Source organism: Myxocyprinus asiaticus, chromosome 30 (assembly GCF_019703515.2).
Source record: "Myxocyprinus asiaticus isolate MX2 ecotype Aquarium Trade chromosome 30, UBuf_Myxa_2, whole genome shotgun sequence".
NCBI classification, from domain to species: Eukaryota; Metazoa; Chordata; class Actinopteri; order Cypriniformes; family Catostomidae; genus Myxocyprinus; species Myxocyprinus asiaticus.
This window is the reverse complement of record NC_059373.1, coordinates 10,531,000-10,553,263: the sequence shown is the minus strand read 5'-3', so window position 1 is coordinate 10,553,263 and position 22,264 is coordinate 10,531,000. Positions and strand designations below refer to the sequence as shown.

The window sequence follows — 22,264 nt, the reverse complement described above, 5'->3', positions numbered from 1 at the left end:
GTATATGGAATGCTTGAGAATTCATGCGAATGTATTGTAAATTCTGTGCTAACAAACATTGATTTTGGCTTTAATAATTATTATTCTGTAGCTCTTCTCTCTTACTTCATACCCCTACAAACCTTTCCCATAGACTGCAAGGGGAAAATGCTAATAAGGCCTATTTTAAAAAACAAAATCCCACAAAAATTATGTTAAGAAAATAATTTAAGCAATGTGGTTTATAGTTCTTCTGGAATATTTTATTTTTGTTCAACACGTAAATGACAGTTTGGATATGTAATGGATATCTATAGTCCCTGTATTTAAGGGGCATTATTCCTCTAAATTGTGGCCTTTTATCAGTATTTGCTAGTTTAATTTATACTGTACATTTTTAAATGTGCTTATGCTATACAATATGTCAAGCTGTGGACATATCTAGGCCTCGGTTAAATTCTACACTTTAAAGTCTCTCTTTCTCTGGTTTATTAAACATAGCTACACATATATACACTCCATCAAATCCTAAAACGAACACATACAAGTAATGACAACAAAGGGATATATTCAACACATTGTGTACAATTGTACAGATACTATATCGGTCTTCAAAAACATTACCATAAAGGTTTGCACATATAACGTCCATGGGATGATCCTCTCTTTTACACAATCTTTTTCATAATTTAATTTGTTCGATTTGTCTCATAACAGTAACAAAATTCTTAACAGCATATTTCTCGCCTCTGCTAAGATTAGCAGATGATAAAATGAAAGTTTTACATACAGCTTGTTTATAATTTTCCATACAGTTATGCAGTATCTTTTAATTGCAGTGGTTCTGATGAAGGAATGGGAACAATAATGAGAAGATGGATGATGAAGCGGTCTCAGAACTGGACCCAGTTTCCAGACGAGGGTTCTTGGCGTGATGCCGCAGGAGCAACAGAGCTGAAAGAAAGGAAGAAAGAGAGAGATAACAGAAAAGGAGCACCAGACAAAAGCTGTGATATTATCTACGGGTTTGAGATCAGTTTTATGAAAACATATTAGCTAGTCCATGGTCAGGAATCAAAGTTTACCAAGACTTCCAATTTTATAATCGACTAGTCTATCGGTTGTTTGAAAGACTAGTCTGTGTTAAAGGTGCACTCAGTAACTTTTATCTCATGTCATCTTGGACTTACAGTGACATGACATCTAGTGGTGTGGATGCAGTATCATTCGAAATCAAGTTTTCAGTTACAGATGCCATTGTAGAAATTCACTACTATACATTCAGCCATGACTAATTTAATCCAAGAGTGAAAGTGTCCAATTACAAGACGGTTACAGAGATTAAGCTAGTAGTCTTCAGCTGGTCATGTGATTCTAAAATGGCAGCCCCAATGAGGGAGCCCCTGCCCCATGTAGAATAAAACAGCTTTTATAAGGTTACTGATATGACTAGAGTCCTCATCTCATGCGAGTGGTCATGATTTTATACATATGTTTCAAAATTACAACTAATTTCTTTAGGAGTAAACTTTTTTTTAATGGGGAAAAAAATTACTGAGTGCACTTTTAAGGATAATAATGTATAATTAGGCTCCATTATGTTCCTCGCTGCTCATTCAAAAGTGCAGAACTGCATAATGATAATGATGCGGGTACAAATCTAGTTTGCCGCATCAAACAGTTTAAACCTTTTTTACTGCAACCATTTATTTAAGCAGTGTCAGACAGAATCAGCAAAAGACTTCAATCTCTCCAAAGCACCTCACAAATACAGAAACATTGCTCAGAGCAGAGGATTTAACGTCCGACAGTTATCATCCTGTAATGTATTGTTGATGCGGCGCTCTGATGGTTGAAACAGCCACTTTTTATGCACCATAAATGGACTAAAAGCATTAAAGAGATGAACTGCCGCTTGTTTGCATAGAAGAATAGCTGCCCAGCCTGCCCGAAAGCATTCCAAAGATGGCTGCCGAGTGGACTGACTTGCTAAAAACGCTCTCCAAGAAATTCCATCTCTTAATTAATTTGAGAATTGCATCTCCCATTAAAACCATCACCACTAAAAATATTGAAGTTAGTAGTCAACTCCACTTATCGACTAGTCAGTTGTTGGACAACTAGTCAATTAGCAGACCACCGTGGCACATTGCTACTAATAGTGTTACCTTGCAGAGCTAGAGAAGTCACCCCAAAGATCAGAGCTGGGGTTTGACTGAACCACTGTGTTAGAGTTACTGCTGTCCAGTTCTAATAAACAGGCTGAGAGTAGGGAAACAAAAAGATAAAAACAAAAGAATGTCATCATTAAAATTTAGATGCATTTTCTATTAATCAAAATCTGAAAAATGTATCTATATAGTCACTGCATTCAGATGCCTTTAGACATTTATATTTTATATACCTAAACCACTGAGTCGTACATCAATTATTTGATACATAAGCAGTGAGTAACAATGGTGATCAATGATTAACCTGTCTGTGCTCCTCCCATGGGCTGTACTGTGTTGGAGGACTGGAGGTTATGATTGGAGGAAGGAGGCGGGGCAATCTTTCCTCCAGGAGGAGGGGGGAGGAGCCCCAGGCCTCCTGAGCTCTGTGGGCGGGGCTTGTCCCTTTTTTTACCTTGCTAAAAACAAAGAAACACACAAACCCTGTTAAACTATGATGTGTGTATTACAAATTAGGCCTGGGCATTGATATAAATTTCCATATTCGATTCGGATTCACAAGCTTTCGATTCGATTTCGATTCTATATCAATTCATATGGGTATATTTCAGTTATAATGTTTGCTTACATATAAAAGAAATTCTCGCCCAGATAATGTTGTTAATTATACTAGGAACCTTCTAAATAGGTACATTATGAAAATATTAATTTTACTAATTACATTTTATCAGTTTTTTTCATTTTTCATTTTAGTTACATTTTAGCATTTTAAAAATGAACAAATCCATGTATTCCATCTATAATATGACATTATATTGCATCTTATATTGTTATATGTTTATCATTTACATGCATAATTTGTACAATTTACAAGTATTTACATTGATTTGTTAAACGTGCTAAAAGTCAGTACTGTCTCTTTAAGAAAAACAGCTGTTCTGTAAAGACTCTGTAAATGAGCGCATATTAACGAGAGAGACTGGAACGGCTTTATCTCATCTGTGCTATGCGTGATTAGAAATAAATTTGTATTTTTTGTTGTTTTTGATCAACAACGGACTCTAAAGAACAGAAAGAGTATTAAAAGAGACATTCAATGACAAATGGACTGCATAGATCTCATCTTTGGACACACACACAGAACGAGTCAAACCAAACTTTTACTCTCAACACAGTGATGAACTTCTTCCCCTTTACACTAAACAATCATTGGTAAGTGAAATCTGAACATTAGCCAGAGGTTAATCCCAGACATTTTAGTCGCATAGCGCGAAATTTGGTTGCAAATGCGAGTGATTTCCTCTCATTGTGGTAGAGGGTTGCACATAGAGTAAAAGACCGATATTAGGATTTAAGAATCAATATCGAGATTGTCCAAATGAAAATCGTGATCCATCGGAAAACCTATATTTTTACTCAGTCCTATTACAAATGTGTAATATATTGTACTGAACATACAGTATATGTTCTACTAAACTACAGGGCTACCAAGGCCACCATTTCATGATCTTGTTCTGTTTCAGTTTGTATTTTACCCCAATATTCAGTGTAATGGTCTGTCCCTCTTTGAAGCCCAGATCCAGTTTAGGTCCTGAGTCTGCAGCCTGAGTACCTTTGCTGATTTCATTCTCTTGTTTTACCCACCTTACAAAAGGGAGAATGTAAAGAGTAATTATTATAATTATGCCCAAAGACAATTCACTTTTATGCATATTAAATGAATGCATCCAATATAACAAAGATTCTTTACTAAGAGAAAATCCTATGGGCTACGACATCTTGCAAAAATACAAAAGCAATTCCTGTCATAAACTTCCATGTTTTTTTTCTGAGAGGGACTCACTTGAAATGATCCTGCAAGGTGACATTAAAGTCAAATGAATCCCCTCTGTCCCCAAATCCAACTCCAATGAACGCACTCCGACCTAAAAGACAGACAGGATAATGCAGTCAATATCTATAACTGTATTATAGAAGTGAAGTGCAGTCTGTTCACAAGCATTTCCTCTTAGACAGGCTGTGTACATTGAGGTCAGCTTGAAGATGATGCATTTACCATTGTCATCCTGGATACGGAGAACAAAATAGCGACTGGAATCACTAACGGTCTCCACAGCGATGCCAGGGTATTCCTGAACAGGTGCTTGAGCAAATAGCTCACCTAATGAAAATGATAAAAATAACTTGTTTTTTAAGCACCAAACTTGAGTCATCCAATCTTACAAGCATTCTGATTGTTTTTTGCCAATCACTAATGCTAAATACTATTTGGTATGCACATTTCCAACCTGAGATTTTGTCCTCCAGTTTGATATAAGCCACCTTCCCCTTTGCTGTAATGCGCATACGGCCTGTCCAGTCAGGTGTATCCAGCTTCCAGTCAGCAGCCCTGCCATTACCACAGCAGCAATGTTACGTATGTAAAGCATACAGAATAATGGGCCTATCAAAAAAAATTTATTTTACACTCTGGCTGGGTTTTCAGGGCGATACATCTTTTGGATGAGCTCAACAAAAAAATACAAAAGATTCTCAAACTCATTGTGAGACTTAATACATTTCAATTCTAATGTATTAGAATAATACACACAGCACACACACACACACACATTTACACTACTGTAATGCAGAGAATGTAATATAAATCAAATTGTAAAGTATTCATACAATATTGTATAATTGCTGTAGCCTAATGCCTTTAATTCATGGTGATTTTAATTAAACCAAATCATTGTGTCAGGAGAGGAAAAGTGATTATTTGTCATGTAAATAATATCACACTGCAAAATCCTTAATGATACTAAAAATAGGCTTCATTTTCTATATGCAAAATATTCTTTTGGATTTTTTGATTTTGGGATGAAATATGACACCAACATATTCTCAACAGGCTTCATGTGATTCACCCAAATCAGGCATCTCTTGAGGTCTGAGCTTTTAGTCAGATGGGGGTGAAAACAGAAGATTTAAAGGAATAATTTACCCAAAAATGACAATTCTATAAATTCTCAAAAAACTATACATTCTCCTCCCTGCCCAGTAGGTGGCGATATGAACGAAGAATGTGAATCACCAAAAGCTAAAGAAGAAGAATGTGAAAGTGGACATTTATAGTAAAAAAGTCTGAAGACACGGATTTAACCACTGGGGTATGGATTACTTTTGCTGCCTTTATGTGCTTTTTTGAGCTTCAAAGTTCTAGACACCGCTCACTTGTATTGTATGGACCTACAGAGCAAAAAATGGAGCTAAAAACCTTCATTAGTGTTCTGCAGAAGAAAAAAAGTCATATATATATATATATATATATTGCCTGGGACGGCAAGAGGGTGAGTAAATAATGAGAGAATTTTTATTTTCGGAAAACTATTCCTTTAACCTCTTTCCACAATCTTATTGGAGATTTCATTAAATTTCAAAGTCAGAGCTATTACAACACACCCTCAAGCTTCAGATAGGGTAATACAACTGGGATTTTAGGGAAGGAATGTGTGTCACTGAAGCATCACATTCACTGCTGTGGGAAAGCTTTGTGTAGGACTGTCTGATAATGCACTAGATCATTTTAACCACACGTCTGCTACACAAATACACCTACATCAATGAATAAAAAGACAACTATTGGCCCCATAATAATAATACCATAGGGAGATGCTGTCTCTATTTCAATGGCGTGAAAATGACCTGGAAACAATGCTTAATTGTGATAACATTTTCAGTTCTCTTTACTAATTTGCATTTATTAAAGAAGCTCAAATCGTGAGGTTGCAATCAAACAAGCCACGCAACTGAAGTCACGGGATACTTTCCATGATATCAGCAGTATTAAATCATGAACCAATGACAAAGCCCATTCGCGATCAATGCATATTATTTTTATATCAATGCAACTCTCATTCGTAGCAAGGGTGGGAGACTGATACAGAGTATTTTAACAATATATAGGCTACAACACAGGCACCTACTGTGGGCTCAGGCCCGCACATCCTTTAATTCACCTGTATCCGCGATTCGACGCCCGCGGAGGGATGCGGTACACGTTGACATCTGGTTTTACGCACAAAATCGACTCGAATTCCCCATCAGACGCCATCTTGAACTAATTTCAGTCGATGCGAGTAATATTTCTGTCTTCATCCAATTTGTTATTGCGGGCCAGCCGCTTCTACAGGCATCGGAGCGTCAGTGACGTCAGCGATGCCTCTGGCACGAGCTTGAGAATCACGTATCACGCTTCATCAGATCTGAGTATACATGGATCGACTCACAGTCATGGGAATTTGGCTCAGAGCAGCTGCAACTATGGTGTTGGGATTAGCGAATGTGTCATCGCTCTTTCGATATTTCAATGGACCATTCAGCAGATTTTGAAATTATATAATTACTTTGTTTATTCCCTCTTAATGTAGGAGGGCATTCATGCCGAATCTGGTGCGGGAAAAAAAAGTCTCGCGGGTTTGTTTATCATTGCGTCTTTCAACTTAAACAGCACAGACACGCTTGCCTCATTATTACTCAGTATCCAGCGCATTAGAGCCAGAGACAGCTCGCCACTCCCGTCTTGAATATTCAATATGGGGGCGTGTCAGCTCTGTTTTCAACTTCTCAGATTGCACAAATCATCTGTCTGTTGTAGATAGTGTGATCTGGAAAGCATCACAATCTAATAAACATTAGCTAAACATCTTAAAAAGATCAGATTTATGAACAATGCAAATCATAGACATCTGAGAGGACACGGATACAATATGTCTAATAGATGTATTGCAGATGAGCAAACAACGTAAAATAGACATCTTCCAGATCTAAACGTACACATCTAATAGACGTCTGAGAGATGCACGTGTGCTATCAGGGTTAAAAAGGCCCAGCAGCGGTTGTACTTCCTTCGCCAGCTGAGGGAGTTCAACCTGCCATGCTGATACAGTTCTACACAGCAGTCATTGAGTCTGTCCTCTGCACTTCTATAACTGTCTGGTTTGGTTCAGCTACCAAGTCAGATATCAGAAGACTTCAAAGGACAGTTTGGACTGCTGAGAGGATTATTGGTACTCCCCTACGCACCCTTCTAGAACTGTACACATCCAGAGTGATGAAATGGCTGGTAAAATCACTCTTGACCCCACTCACCCAGTACACTTCCTTTTCATACTGTTGGCTTCTGGCCAGCGCTACACAGCACTGAGCACCAGAACAGCCAGGCACAGGAAGAGTTTTTACCCCCAGGCCATCCACCTCATGAACAGTTACTGCCCCCAAATATTTTCCTTTTTGTCAATAAATCCATGTGCAATATTCAATCCATCCATTCCTAAGCATATTTAGCAACGAAGCTCATTCTGATTCTGATTAAATCTCACAAACACTACAACATCATTAATATGCAGTATCTAGCTGATTTGCGCCAGAGAGCTCGCCACTCCCATCTTATGAATATTCAATATGGAGGCGTATCAGTTCTGTGTTCAACGTGAAGGGGCGGTCACACTACACTTGAGGGCACTATTTTTATTTTATTTTTCGGACAACGTAACGAACCAGGATATGATGTCACGCGGGAGGGCTTCTGGTGTAAGTAAATCATGAATCACAAATAACAAATAATATTATATTAACATTTTTAAAATATATTGTCTTCTCACTTTCCTGCAACAATGAAACACGCAGCTTTAAATTCTTTGTATTGAGCCAAGAGGTCAGTGTGTGACGTTTCTGTCTCCTATTGGTCGCACTTCCCCTTGTCGTACTAATTCACGGTTCAGAGTTCACCAAGCCTGAACTTTCGTACGACAGCGTTTGAATGGGAGTGAATGGAGTGTGAAGTGTAGTGTGACCTCCCCTAAAATGTAGGCAGCTGACTTGCTGCCCAATCAGATAATGGCTTAAACGACAGCATTTTTGAATGAATACAACTCTTAAGGAAACTGGTCTTAGAACAGTTTATAAAGCACCTTATTTTCATCCTACCTCCGTATACAGCCTCCGAAGGCAGCATTTTTCAGTTTTTGGTCACGGCCAACATCAGACACGCTCAATTCATGAATATGCAGTATCCAGCGGATCAGCGACAACGAAAGATCGCCACTCTCATCTAATGAATATTCAAAATAGGGGCGTACAATTTCCCTTTCAATGGAAAACTCACAAACACGCCTACGTCATGAATATGCAGCATCCAGCCGATTAGCGCGTGTAGCGTATCCCACATAAGCAACTCCCACCTTATGAATATTCAGTAAGGAGGCTTGTACCGAATTGGTTTTTTAACAGGTGATCGTAAACGGAAGCGGAAATTTCCGCTTGGCTATGGAAAAGCCTCTCATCTTCTCTCTCGTCCATTCTCCCCAAAGGTTTGTATATTACAGATATATTTATTGCATTTATTGATCTTAAATGCTGTCGCCGAGCGGGCATAAGAAGCGATGTTCTATGTAATTCTTTAGCTGATGCGCAGTGTATGATCGTGCATTCTCACCCTGTTTAAGGCGATGGCTCTCAATTCAGAAAACCAATATCAGCTGCTGTAGGTGTCAGATTGCGGTCAGGGCACGATCGGACCTCAGTAATGCGACAATCTCACATGTATCGCTCAATGTATACTATGACAGCGCGCTAGTTTGTTTCAGATCTGTCGATCGTCATTAGATGATGCTATTCACACATTACCTTTGAGGTATTTGCAGTCTGCAGCATTGGTAGGATGCGTTCCTGCCTGCCATACTGCTGAATGAATACGGTTTATTTGTTGCATAGTAACATTTGCATATATTCACAGTGCAGATTGGATTTGCTGCTGAAAATTGCATAAAATCAAGCATTAGCTTTTATTATTATAGGCTGATACTCTGTCTTTAAGGATGATGTCTAAGTCACTATTAAATTCATATAAATAGTCTATTACAAATATATTAAAATTGTTCATAAATATATTTATTTATAAATAAATATAGCTCTTGCAAAGAAATATTGTGCTTCTATATAATATACAAGAGTGTAGCATACAAATAAATTATTTTGCTTTTAAAGGTAGGCTTGTTATTTTATCATATCACAAATAACCCTTATATCAGCATAATATACCTTCTTGTATTAACAGAGCCTTTTTAATGTTGCAGCATTTGTTCTCATATTTGTGGTGTACAGGCCATAAGTCACCATAGGGAGAGAGAGGCACATGGACTGAAGTGCTTGTTTGCCACTGGAAATTCTGCCTACAGCCATTCCTACATCCTTTATTTAGCAGGTAAGAGGAGCAAATAAATAAAGCACTGACTAGCCAAAATGTTTGTACATTTTGTTCAAAACTTTTTTAATACATACTAATTTCTTACCTTCTAGGGAAAAGTGCCTGACAAAACCACCATCATGACTCATTCAATGCTTCGGCGACAACTGAAGAACCTTGTTCAGAACTTCTCTGAAGCAGAAGTCAAGGTACGTTTTTCTAACAATTTAATTTGCACTATTTTTATCAAACAGTGCCCGCATACTCCTTTGATATCTCTTTAAATTAAATGTTCAGTCCAATTCATGTTCTCTCTCCAGAGTATATGCTACTTATTAGGATCATTATGTATCACCAGAATCAGAATGAGCTTTATTGGCAATTATGCTTACACATACAAGGAATTTGTCTTGGTGACAGGAGCTTCCAGTACACAACAATACAAAACAGCAACAAGACTTTTAAAAATAACATAAATTGAATAAAATAAATAAATATTGAAAATAAAATAAAGTATATATAGGATACACAATATATATATATATATATATATATATATATATATATATATATATATATATATATATATATACACACACACACACACACACACACATACACACATATATACATACATACATACACACATACATACACATACGTAGTGCAAATCTAAATACAAATTGGTTATGTACAGTGCAAGGGAATGTAATGGCAGAAGAGGTTGGATGTGTTGGTTAAATATAAAAAGACTAAGCTGTGTATTGCACATTAATTATTGCTCAAAGGGGCAGTTTTAACTGTTCATGAGATGGATAGCCTGATAGAAAAAACTGTTCCTGTGCCTGATGGTTCTGGTGCTCAGAGCTCTGAAGTGTCGGCCAGAAGGCAACAGTTCAAAAAGGTAGTGGGCAGGGTGAGTGGGGTCCAGAGTGATTTTTCCAGCCTTTTTCCGCACTCTGGAAGTGTACAGTTCTCAAAGGGAGGGTAGGGGGCAACCAGTAATCTGCTCAGCAGTCCGAACTGTCCTTTGTAGTCTTCTGATGTCTGATTTCATAGCTGAACCAAACCAGACAGTTATTGAAGTGCAGAGGACAGACTCAGTGACTGCTGAGTAAAACTGTATCAGCAGCGCCTGTGGCAGGTTGAACTTCCTCAACTGCCGAAGGAAGTACAACCTCTGCTGGGCCTTTTTCACAGTGGAGTCAATGTGGGTCTCTCACTTCAGGTCCTTCAGAGATCATACATACGTATCAATATTTGTCACATTTATTCTGTCGTTCTTGGTATGCATTGCAGAACATAAGAATCTAACATTCATTTTGTTGTGACAGGAAAACTTTACAAAAACAATACATTTTCACAAACAAAACAACAAGTGTGTTACATGCACTTTAAAAGTTCGATTTCAGTCATACTAAAGCAATATTTTGTCTTTTAAAAATGTCATGTAAACGCATTCGTCCGACTGAAATCATACACGTCTGATTTTTGCGAATTCGTACCTACATATCTACAGTAGATAATGCGATTGTAGTTCAGTTCCATTCAGCATGTATGTCAATCAGTCCACAATATGTGCATGCTCCAAGGAACAGAGATGCAGCGCAACGTGTATTTAACCTGGAAGTCGAATGCAACACAAAACACACAGACACACACACAGCTTTAAGCTCGGCTCTCTCTCTCCCCTTGGTGGTCTGGATTGCCCTTATATCCCTCTCCAACACTCACTGCAACACAAAACAGCTGTTTGAGATAACTTCCCACAGGTGTCGATCCTTACCGCTCTTCCTCTCCCGGCCTCACTCTCCACAGATGTCACTCGGCCACGCCCCCATCTCCCCACATGGCTATCATGATTGTTCTAAAGAAAAATGTTAGACAAGTGTGCACATCCAAACCCACACTGGGTACAGGTGTAGGACAAAATATAAATGTAAAGAAAAAAGAAGGATAAATGTCCGCACACTGATATTACAGCTCCAAACTTTTATTGAACAAAAAACAGAGACGTTTCGACCTATTATGTCTTCATCAGGCAAAAGAATGATGAAGACCTAATAGGTCGAAACGTCGCTGTTTTTGTTAAAAAAAAATGGAGCTGTAATATCAGTGTGCAGCTCTTATTTATCCTACTTTTTTGTTATCATGATTGTTTTCCCTTCGAAGTGCCCTACTGAGACTGATTCATCCCGTTTGGAACGCAGGGACACATGACGAAAGTTAGAAATGTTCATTTTTAGACGGATCAGCAGTCTGTAAGCCAGTCACACCTGTTACACATTGATGTACCTCTAATTATTATTCCTTTGTCTGTATTCTACCCATTGTCTAATCCTCTTATCTGTCTTCCATTTTAACACTCATAGCATACATGTCAATGTATATCACCCATCTTTGCAGTAGCATCAAACACAGGTGCAACAGGGTAACAGGTGCATACTATGGCCAAGGTTAGCATGCTACAGTTAGCATAAAAGCCATGAATGCAGAATGTAAAATTCCAAATTACACATTATCTACTGCATATATCTTACTTTCAGTTATCATCGAGTGGTTATAACAGCTTTTACTGATCTCACGTGGGTTCCATTCATAGAATGAGGCAGAAAGCATGATTTTATTGAATATGCAGCTTGAAGCAAATGACAGATACAGATGAAGAACTGTTCAATACAGACAACAAACCTTAAATTCCAGCGATCGCTAGGAAGATATAGACAAACAAAATATTGTCTTAATCATCACAACATTTCTTCTCAGTCTAAATGTTTTATGCTTTACACAGAGTTTCTAAGGAATATCAAGTGAAGCAAAGCAGAACTCATATCGTTAGAACAATCCAGGTGAAAATTGCATCGTCTTCTGCCTTCGAACATCACCATAAACACAATGGATAACGTACATCTGGTCTGCACCAAAATCAATGAGTAAAGAATGTAAGAAATGCACGTTGCTGTAAAGTTTTCCATGTTGAGAAGCTAGTTAGCCGACTTCTTCGACGTGCTACTATGTCAGTCGGAAGAAAATCAACCGGAAAACGTCTAAGTCACTTCCTCAGCTGACGTCCTTTCCTCAGCTATTCAGTTATGCATGGTGTCATGTATACTTGGAGAGAGATGAAGACTGTAATTCGACAACGCGAAAACCTGCGGAAGCTCAATTGTAACTGCCCATGTAAATGTACTCTATGAGTTAATGATGAGTGCTTCACCTTTTGTTCCTGTTGGATCCGTTGCATATATAGGTTCGAGAAGCGACCTCTAATGACCCCTGGGGGCCATCTAGCTCCCAAATGGCCGACATCTCAGATTTGACCTACAATGTGGTGGCATGTAACGAGATTTTAGCCATGCTCTGGAAGCGCCTCAACGATGACAAAAATTGGAGGCATGTGTACAAGGTGAGTGAAGGAAAAAGAAGAGATAGCAAAAATAACTGTTTTTGGTTTTAATAGGAGTGAACAGTCTACACACCTCTTGCTTGCTTGGCGGCTCAGAATGATAGAATATTTATAGCAAGTGATCGTTTTTTGGGACTGTATTGCACACCCGATCATGTTACCTGATCAGTGGCTGGCTTTTTCCTGCCAGCAGGACCATTGCTGCTGTCACTGCAGTGTTTGATTATGTAAAGGCAGGATTTTCCATTCAGGTTTTGATGATGTGTTTCTTTTTCTTGTGTTTACCTATGGCTTTTGCATTTGTGGTATCTTTTATTTTATTATATAGGCTGAGTTAGAGAATGACATATTGAGTTACACTCCCCTGTATAATTTTTTGTGTCATATGCTAATTTTTTTTGTGTCATTTGTGTCATTTTTGTGTCATTCCCAGGCCTGGATCCATAGGGACTGTAGCTAATGTCAAATGAAAAATGTATTTTCCTATACTAATATAATATATATGTATAAAAATGCAATTAATCATGCCCCTGGGATGTAATAAGGAATTTGCTTACCAGAGCCATTCAAGCTTTAAGTACCACCTTCATGTTTTTGCGAGTGCCAGTCAGCAGGGCACAGTAAGCGCAACTCCAGATGAACAAAGTGTATAAGCATCCTTACAGAAGAGCTTATAATAAGTGCCTCGGACAGACTGATGAATTCAGTTGTAAAATGGATTACTGTGGACTGTTGGCCAGTGATAGGCGTATGTTCAGTGATATGGAAATAAACAATATATTGCCTTCTAAAGCCACTTTTTTTGTTGTCTAATTAATGCTGAACTTAACCTTAACCTGTACTCACTTAAGTCTGATTAAATTATCGGAATTATTTTATTTATTATATATTTATAATTATAATAATATAATTATTTAATAATTATATATTTTATTATTTTAATTTGAGGGGGCTGCTCAGCAAATATTGATATATGTGATTAATTTCATTAATCAATTGGCATATCATGTAATTACTTTGACTAAAAAAAAAATGATCGATTGACTGCACTAATTATAAGGAATAGGCCTATAAGTATTTTCCAAACATGTACCAAGTTCAAGGTACATGTATCAAGTTTCTCTCTCTCTTCATCTTCAACAGGCTTTAACTCTTCTTGAATATCTGTTGAAAACGGGCTCTGACCGCATCCCTCAGCAGAGTGTGGAGAACATACACGTTATCAAAGCCCTAACAGAATACCGCTTCACTGACAAGGATGGAAAGGACCAGGTACTGCCAAATATTAGATTGTCTTTGACACTCATTACATTAATGAAAATTATACAGAGGTTAAATGTCTTATAAAACCCTTAGGGGGTGAATGTGAGAGAAAAGGCGAAGATAGTGCTCGTGCTGATCGAAGATGAGGACAAGCGGAAAGAAGAGAGAGATTTTGCTATGAAGACGAAAGATAAGCTGACAAAGGCTCCCAATGGTAAGAGTATTGTGAAACTCTGAATGCTTCTGGCAAACCTGCACAAAGAAGGCATGAAGCATTCTTTGACAACTGGATCCTTGTTAAAGGTTCTCTTTTATGTTTATCATATGACTTGCATAAATGAGCTTTAAAACCCTCACTTCAAGAGTTCATGTCATGTTAAAGTTTGGTAACACTTTACATTTCAGTAAACAATTTTTAATTAAAGGGATAGTCCACACAAAAATGAAAATTCTGTCATCATTCACTCACTCTCATGTGTTTTCCGAACCCTTATGATTTTCTTACTTCTGTGGAACACAAATAAGATATTTTAAAGAATGTCCATGCTACTGTTCAGCAACTTGGCAAGTGGAAAGATCCAAAAGGACAAAAAGCATCAGAAAAGTAGTAAATGAGACTCTTGCACTTTGTTCACCTCCCACTTTCGTTATATTTCTCACGGAGTCTCACGAACCCCCTGCAGTTTTATCACAAACCACTAGGGGCATACTATAGTATTTTGTTAACTGCATATCGTTTATCGTTAAAACACTCTCCCAAATATATTTTTGTGTCTTCCATCTTTTTTTATTTTACTACCTTTTGATTCCTTTTTAACTGGTTTAACTCTTCCAGTCTCAGCGTCCTCAGCTACAGGCCCAGAGAAGGAAAAGCCAGAGATTCCACCGTATACAGGGCTGCCTTCCCTGGACAACATCCCTTCAGTGGCTGACCTCACCGCCGCTATGGCGAGGAAGAAGGAGGAGCAGAAACGTCTGGAGGCCGAGAGGAAGGAGGCAGAGAGACGGGTGAGGCAGACTGACTAATTATTCAAAGAAACTTTCTTTTTTTAAATTTAATTATTATTTTTGGGTGAGGTCTCATCTGACTGTTTTCAGACTTTCCGAGTTGACATATAGAAATGTATGGATTCCTCCCACAGGCGAAAGAGGGTGACACAGAGCCAGATCTTTGGGAACAAGCATCAACAGCAGCACCTCCATTCAACTCTGATCCCTGGGGAGCCCCATCTGATGCATCTAATGAATCTGCACCTGCTAGTAATGACCCATGGGGTGGATCTGCTGATGGGGAAAGTGACTCTCCACCTGCTTCTGGTGATCCATGGGGAGGATCTGCTAATGCTGAAAAAGTTTCTTCACCTGCCTCCAAAGATCCTTGGGGTGGATCTACTAACGCAGAGAAAAATTCTCAACCTGCCGCCAATGATCCATGGGGCGACTCTTCGGGAATTTCAGAAAATCCATGGGGGGCTCCAACAGATGCACAGAAAGACTCTGAGCCTGCAAAGTCTGATCCCTGGGGGTCATCAGCAGATAATGTACAGGATTCAGCACCTGGAACCTCTGACCCCTGGGGGGAGCCGTTGGAAGCAACATCAGTCAAGTCTGACCCATCTACCAATCCATTTGGTGATAGTTCAAAAGCAGATAATGACCCTTGGGGTACAGCAGATTGGAAAGTAACTGGATCAAACAGCAGGCCAGGTACAACATAGCTTATTGCAGAGGTCCAGCTGTAATGGGTCTAATGCAAACTGACAATTACTTTCAAATTGAGTTAACTAAAACGTAGACTACAGCATGAACAGAAGTATATGTTGTTTCTGTAGCACGTCAGATTTATTTCACATGTATGTATGTGTGTGCATGTGTGTATGTATGTATGTGTGTGTGTATATATATATATATATATATATATATATATATATATATATATATATATATATATATACATACATACATACACACACACTGCCGGTCAAAAAATTTTAAACACTTGACCGAAGTGTTTCTCATGATCTTAAAAATCTTTTGATCTGAAGGTGTATGCTTAAATGTTTGAAATTAGTTTTGTAGACAAAAATATAATTGTGCCACCATATTAATTTATTTCATTATAAAACTAAAAAAAAATTCCAGAGCAGCCTGTATTTCTCCTGAGGTTACCTGTGGGTTTTTCTTTGTATCCTGAACAATTCTTCTGGCAGTTGTGGCTGAAATCTTTCTTGGTCTACCTGACCTTGGCTCGGTATCAAGAGATCCCTGAATTTTCCACTTCTTAATAAGTGACTTGAACAGTACTGACTGGCATTTTCAAGGCTTTGGATATATCTTTTTATATCCTTTTCCATCTTTATAAAGTTCCATTACCTTGTTACGCAGGTCTTTTGACAGTTCTTTTCTGCACCCCATGGCTCAGTATCTAGCCTGCTCAGTGCATCCACGTGAGAGCTAACAAACTCATTGACTATTTATACACAGACACTAATTGCAATTTAAAAAGCCACAGGTGTGGGAAATTAACCTTTAATTGCCATTTAAACCTGTGTGTGTCACCTTGTGTGTCTGTAACAAGGCCAAACATTCAAGGGTATGTAAACTTTTGATCAGGGCCATTTGAGTGATTTCTGTTATCATTATGATTTAAAAAGGAGCCAAACAACTATGTGATAATAAATGGCTTCATATGATCACTATCCTTAAATAAAAGACAGTTTTTTTGCATGATCAATCATATTTTCAAAATCAATGCCAAAATTTCACAATTTCTGCCAGGGTATGCAAACTTTTGAGCACAACATTTTATATATATATATATATAAGCATATAATACAGTACATTTTATTACCCCCTTTCTCTCAGCTTCTTCTCCGCTCACTGTAAATGACCCCTGGGGTGCCCCATCTGCTCCAACTGATGCGATGACAGCCAGTTACGCTTTTGAAGATGTACGAAGTTCAGATCCATGGGGAGCGACTTCTGAGAACAGCAACGGAACAGGTTTCTTTTTCTTTTTGATTCTTGGATGTACCTTTCCTTAAACATCATGTAATAAAAACTGTGGTTGGTCACTTTATATGTTGGTCAGACCTTCTGTTCCTGCCTATGGGGGCAGGTCTTGGCCAAAATAAGCTGAAAGCGGGATTGCTTTTTTGCTGATAGTTAAAAGTCTAGCTACATTTTCTGATGTCTAATTTCATTCTTTATTGTTTCTGTGTTTGGCTTTTATTACTTTGATAATTTTATACAAATTCATTTTATGCTAAAAAAGCTGTGACTTCTAAACTATCATTAAAAAATAATATACACTATAATCCAAATAATAAATAAAAATTTAATAAAATAGATAATGTAATCAAAATAATAAACATAAAATATAAATATATTAAAATTTAATTTAATCAAATTAATACATATATAATATAAAAAATTATAATATATATTATTATATTATTAAATATAAAAAAATTAACAAAAGCAAATGCGGATTGCTCTGAAAAATACATTTGTTCATATTACCAGGCCAGTCAGATCAAGGCAAAGATGTAAAACATACAAAAAGTGGAAGCCTATGAAACCTCAAGATAAGTTGTGTGAAACAGTTTGATACCATTCTAGGGGGTGAAATCAAGGCAATGTTTTTTTCAGAGGGTAGGGATCATGTTTGATCATTTGAGCTAAGGTTTCTTTTTCTCTAGTTCCAACAGCACAGCAAAGGTCTTTTTTTGCTATCCACAGGTGACACTGCCACTAAACCTGTTGATGAGACCAAAAAGCCAGCGTCCTTCCTTGGTGAAGGTGCTTCATTGGTGGACTTTGACTCTCTTATGTCAGTCAAGCCCAAACTTAAACAGCCCCCTCTCAACGCCATCTCCGCCTCTACACAAAAAGCCCAGGGTAAGGATGGCTGAGAGAAAGAGAGAGAAAGACATTGACTACAAAAGCAACTGAGAAAGAGAGAAAGGGACACTGTATAATATCTGTTTATTTCTGAATGTTTGTGATGCAGTGTTTTTCAAGCCTAGAATTCATATAGTCATGTGGAACATAACCTGTATGTAGTTGGTGTAGATTTCATCTCAGCTGCTTTATAAAAACACAACCTTCTTTATTCCCACCTCTTTATGCTATTTACTTCTCTTGTACCCTGTCTCCCATTACCCATTATCCCTTTTTGCTTGCACACTTTCAACTTTTATCCTTCCCAGGCTGTTTGCTCGCTACAGGCATGACCAGGCCATTGAGCAGCAACATGTCCAATGTGGCCAGTTCTACTACATTCCCGACAAATCAGAATTATTTTGGTTTTAACTCTATGATGCCTGGTTCCAGTGCCCCCCTAAATATGGCCCCCGGGGTACCTGTTTCCCACATGGTGTCTCCAACCCAGAATACAAACCTTTCATCTTTGACAATGCCCAACATTGGTTTTCCCATGGTAAACTTGCACAATGCACCAAAAATGGTACAACCTAACACTGCGGAGACTTCTGTTGGTGAGCTATCGCCTGTGTCATTCACCGGAGTGGTTACCCCACGAGCTGGAGTTCCACAGCAATCTCCACTAGTTTGGGGTCCTGGAACTGGGACATCTGGCAAGGGAAATAACATTTTTTAAGTTCTCCAAACATCATCCATTCATCGCGACACTTCCTTTGTCCCCTCCCCCTTTATTAATCCCAATTTATTGTGTGTATGTGTGTATAAGTGTGAGCAACCCTTTAAATATCAGTGCACATTGATAAACTGTACGTTTTTTCCATTCTGGGGAGAAAAGCATGCGTATCCCGGCCTTTCCAACTAGATGGACTGAGAGAATGAAGCGGGTGTTTTGTTTAATAGCTCTTTATCCAGTATGTTGTAGAATCCATCAAGGTCCTGTATGTTGGAGTTTTTTAAGAAAGCTTACCAAAAACCTGGGATTTCTACTGAAATAATTTGCCAGCCAGTGAGCAGATTTGTGAAAGTCTTGAAAAGCGTTGCTTGGATAACTGATAATTGCTGGATAAACATTAAGCTTGCTCGAAGAGTGGAAAATCTCATGTTTATCCTGAAAGGTATTCAGCTAACCAAGTAATCCACATCTAAAGATGGGATCAGTGCTTAAACAAATTACGTGAAATAAATCCTGCTGTTGGGACCAGAAGTTTCTTCTCTTTTAATAACCGCTGGGACCAAGTTGCTTATACAAATCAAATCAAATCAAAATCACTTTTATTGTCACACAACCATATACACAAGTGCAATAGTGTGTGCAATCATTGGGGTCATTATACATGATGTCGGATAGGCCACTCAAGACTGGCACACAAATTTTTACTATCGGGGGATATGTGCATCATGTCAGAGCCCACTGTCTATCAAACATATTTTATTGGATTGTAATATTTCTACTCCTGTGAGAAAACTCTTTTATTCCGTTGACACCCTTGAAAAGGTTTTTAACAAAATTAGTCCAAATTTAGTTTGAGTTTTTAGAAAGAATTAGTCTTAAACATCTTATTTAGTTTTACTTTTATTATTTTAACCTGGTTTTCGACATGAAATAACCATCAAAGCTGGTGTGGCATCAAGAAACAAACAAGCAAATTGATGTATTTATTTTACATTTTGAGTATGATTTGGTTTGAAACCGATCATTATTGTAGTTGATATCCAAACAAATCCAAAAGGCAACACTATAGTCACTCTTAAGTGACGATCATGCACAATGTTTTTGTTGCTTGTTTGGAAATGTTGATCTTTTATTCAATTTCATGGTATTTAATGGTGAGTAATAGCATCAGAGGTTTGTGGTAAATTATAAAACCTCTAAATTAATGGACAATATTTTTTTTATTCTTTCTATAAGATGATTTATTAAGATGTACTGTATCTTTTATATCACCTTTTGCTGTCTGATAACTGTTGCAAATGTATGTATTTATTTATTTATTTATTTATTTGTCCTAATTGTATTTATTCTGTCTTTTATTTGAAGGAAGAAATTGATGGAACATGTGCAAAAGTAAAAAAAAAATAATACTTTCTATTCTTTATTTGGATGAAACATTCTACACGTCTTCATTCATACAATATTGGTTTTATTTTCATATTCGCTGTTACTGTAATTATAGGTTCAGTTACGGTTTTATTTTGTATTACAAATTCATATATATTTATTCTACAAGTTATGGTAAAGCTGTGGTGTTACCTGTGAAAGTGACAATTTAAGAATAAAGTGACAAGATAATGAAAAAATATGTCCTGCATTATTATTTACCTTAAAGAAATAGTTCACCCAAAAATGAAAATTGTCTTATCATTTACTCTCCGTCATGCCATCCCAGATATGTCTGACTTACTATCTTCTGCTGAATACAAACGAAGATGTTTAGAAGATTATCTCTGCTCTGTTGGTCAATACATTGTAAGTGAATGGTTACCATGAAGCTCCAAAAAGCACTCAAAGCATAAAAATAATCCATACAACTCCAGTGGTTTAATTCATGACTTCTGAAGTGACCTAATTGGTTTTGAGTGAGAACAGAGAGGCACAATCATGATTTCAAGCTCGATTACCCTTCATTGTGCTTGATGAATGCGCAGAGCATTAGATGGCTGATTTCACAATTTATACTGAAAAAGAATTTACACGTTGGTCTGTTTTTACCCAATACCGATTTGATTGATTCAGAAGACATGAATTAAACCACTGGAGTAGTATGGAATACTTTTATGCTGCCTTTATGTGCATTTTTGTACATCAAAGTTTGGTCACCATTCACCTGCATTGTATGGACCTACAGAGCTGAGATGTTCTTCTAAAAATCTTCATTTGTGTTCTGCAGAAGAAAGTCATACACCTCTGGGATGGCATGAGGGTGAGTAAATGATGAGAGAATTAGTTTTCTTAGTTCCCCCCTAGTGTGCAAGCCATGTATCGACTGTACATATGACTGGTAAGAGCAATGTCATTGCACTACAGTGTTTTAACCAACAGGGGGATCAGGACATGGGAATTTTCTCCCCAGAGCAAGATCCGCAATTATCTTGGTGAACACCATATAGCATTATAATTTAGAGGGATCTCCTCCTGGTATATGTTCAGGCTCTTCACTTCAGAATGTTTGCCACATAATTATTAACATTATTTATTTTGTTTAGCAGATGCTTTTCATTCATAGCGATTTCCAACACCATTGCAATTGCCAGCAATATACACTATACAGTACATCCTTGAAAAGATTAAACATATACACAGCAGATTTGATCATTTAAAGAACAATGAAAAACTGCCCTTATTATTTGAACACAAGGAATTTTGTGTGATGGCAGCACAATGTGTGTCTGTCTGCCACAGAATGAGGGACAGTGACAGAACAGACTTGAGTCTATGTCTCCATAATAATTTACTATGGCTCTTTCTTATTGTTTTATTATTAGTATTTTTGTGTGTGTGTAACGTTATGTAATTAGTTAGCACTATCCTCTTTACCTTATTTGTCAAGTATACATTGTACAGTATATTCTGTCTTGTATTTTAAGTTTTACGTGTATTGGCAAAACAAATGTAGACATATTTGTCATGCCAATAAAGCATCTTAAAACTGAAAAACTAAGAGAGAGGGAGAGAGAGAGAGAGAAAGATTTAAATGGAAACTATATAAAGAGACAGAACCGAAGGAACAGATGGACTTGGGCAGATTAAGTGAAATCTGGGTGGGTTTGTGATGAACATTCACTTAAGAGGGAGAGAATGAATAAAAGAAAAGACGGACAGACAGTGAGATAATACAAGTGAAGAGACAGAGGTACAGTGTTGTAGCCAACTTTGCAGCTGAAAAGGTGGGTTACATTTCTGTCTTTTAATGTTCTGATCAACATTGGTGTATATTAGAAAAAAAAAGATTTTTTTTTCATGTTTCATTGTATATTATACTTCATATTTTATATAACAGTTCTGTGCTTGATAACGATAATGCATGATACTCTTTTATATAAATAAATTTTCTACAAATTTCATACAAATGTGACCATTTTTATGTGTGCAAATTTTGCTTTTCATTTGTCTAACAATTTACTCCTTTCCTGCATGAAATTGTTGGTTAATATTCTTGCAAAAACAACTCCTTGAAGCATTTCACAGCATCTGTATAATATTTGTGAAGGTTAAGAACATAATGCTCTCTATTCCTCATGCCATCATAAGTATTTTGATTTTATATATATATATAT

At 37.4% G+C, this 22,264-nt stretch overlaps 2 protein-coding genes across 4 annotated transcripts; one reads left to right on the top strand and one right to left on the bottom strand.

Annotated features, from left to right (window-relative positions):
* Nucleotides 1-444: 444 nt before the first annotated feature.
* Nucleotides 445-6,363, bottom strand: LOC127421543 (adaptin ear-binding coat-associated protein 1-like). Its single transcript, XM_051664657.1, has 8 exons — nt 6,149-6,363; nt 4,439-4,539; nt 4,207-4,311; nt 3,994-4,075; nt 3,686-3,794; nt 2,455-2,608; nt 2,148-2,241; nt 445-933 (listed from the first exon to the last, which is right to left on the bottom strand). The coding sequence occupies exons 1-8, from the start codon at nt 6,241-6,243 to the stop codon at nt 873-875; spliced, it is 801 nt and encodes a 266-aa protein (XP_051520617.1). The 5' UTR covers nt 6,244-6,363; the 3' UTR covers nt 445-872.
* A 2,062-nt stretch (nt 6,364-8,425) lies between these two features.
* On the top strand, nt 8,426-20,287 carry LOC127421527 (epsin-1-like). 3 transcript variants are annotated; one of them, XM_051664626.1, is made up of 11 exons: nt 8,426-8,500; nt 9,294-9,393; nt 9,489-9,584; nt 12,626-12,781; nt 13,925-14,053; nt 14,138-14,258; nt 14,880-15,052; nt 15,187-15,751; nt 16,910-17,047; nt 17,786-17,944; nt 18,256-20,287. In XM_051664626.1, exons 3-11 carry the CDS (start codon nt 9,516-9,518, stop codon nt 18,663-18,665), a joined length of 1,920 nt encoding a protein of 639 aa, XP_051520586.1. In that variant the 5' UTR covers nt 8,426-8,500; nt 9,294-9,393; nt 9,489-9,515; the 3' UTR covers nt 18,666-20,287. The 3 variants fall into 3 exon arrangements, with proteins under 3 accessions (XP_051520586.1, XP_051520588.1, XP_051520587.1); XM_051664627.1 differs by having other exon boundaries at nt 8,428-8,500; nt 9,266-9,393; XM_051664628.1 differs by having other exon boundaries at nt 17,786-18,398.
* The last annotated feature ends 1,977 nt before the right edge of the window (nt 20,288-22,264 follow it).

Coding starts and splice junctions, on each gene's coding strand:
- LOC127421543 (XM_051664657.1), bottom strand. CDS start 6,243: ATGGCGTCTGATGGGGAATTCGAGTCGATTTTGTGCGTAAAACCAGAT. Junction 4,076..4,206: donor CCGTATCCAGGATGACAATG/GTAAATGCATCA, acceptor TCTGTCTTTTAG/GTCGGAGTGCGTTCATTGGA. Junction 2,242..2,454: donor CATGGGAGGAGCACAGACAG/GTTAATCATTGA, acceptor CCCTACTCTCAG/CCTGTTTATTAGAACTGGAC.
- LOC127421527 (XM_051664626.1), top strand. CDS start 9,516: ATGACTCATTCAATGCTTCGGCGACAACTGAAGAACCTTGTTCAGAAC. Junction 9,585..12,625: donor TCTCTGAAGCAGAAGTCAAG/GTACGTTTTTCT, acceptor TTGCATATATAG/GTTCGAGAAGCGACCTCTAA. Junction 17,048..17,785: donor TGAGAACAGCAACGGAACAG/GTTTCTTTTTCT, acceptor TGCTATCCACAG/GTGACACTGCCACTAAACCT.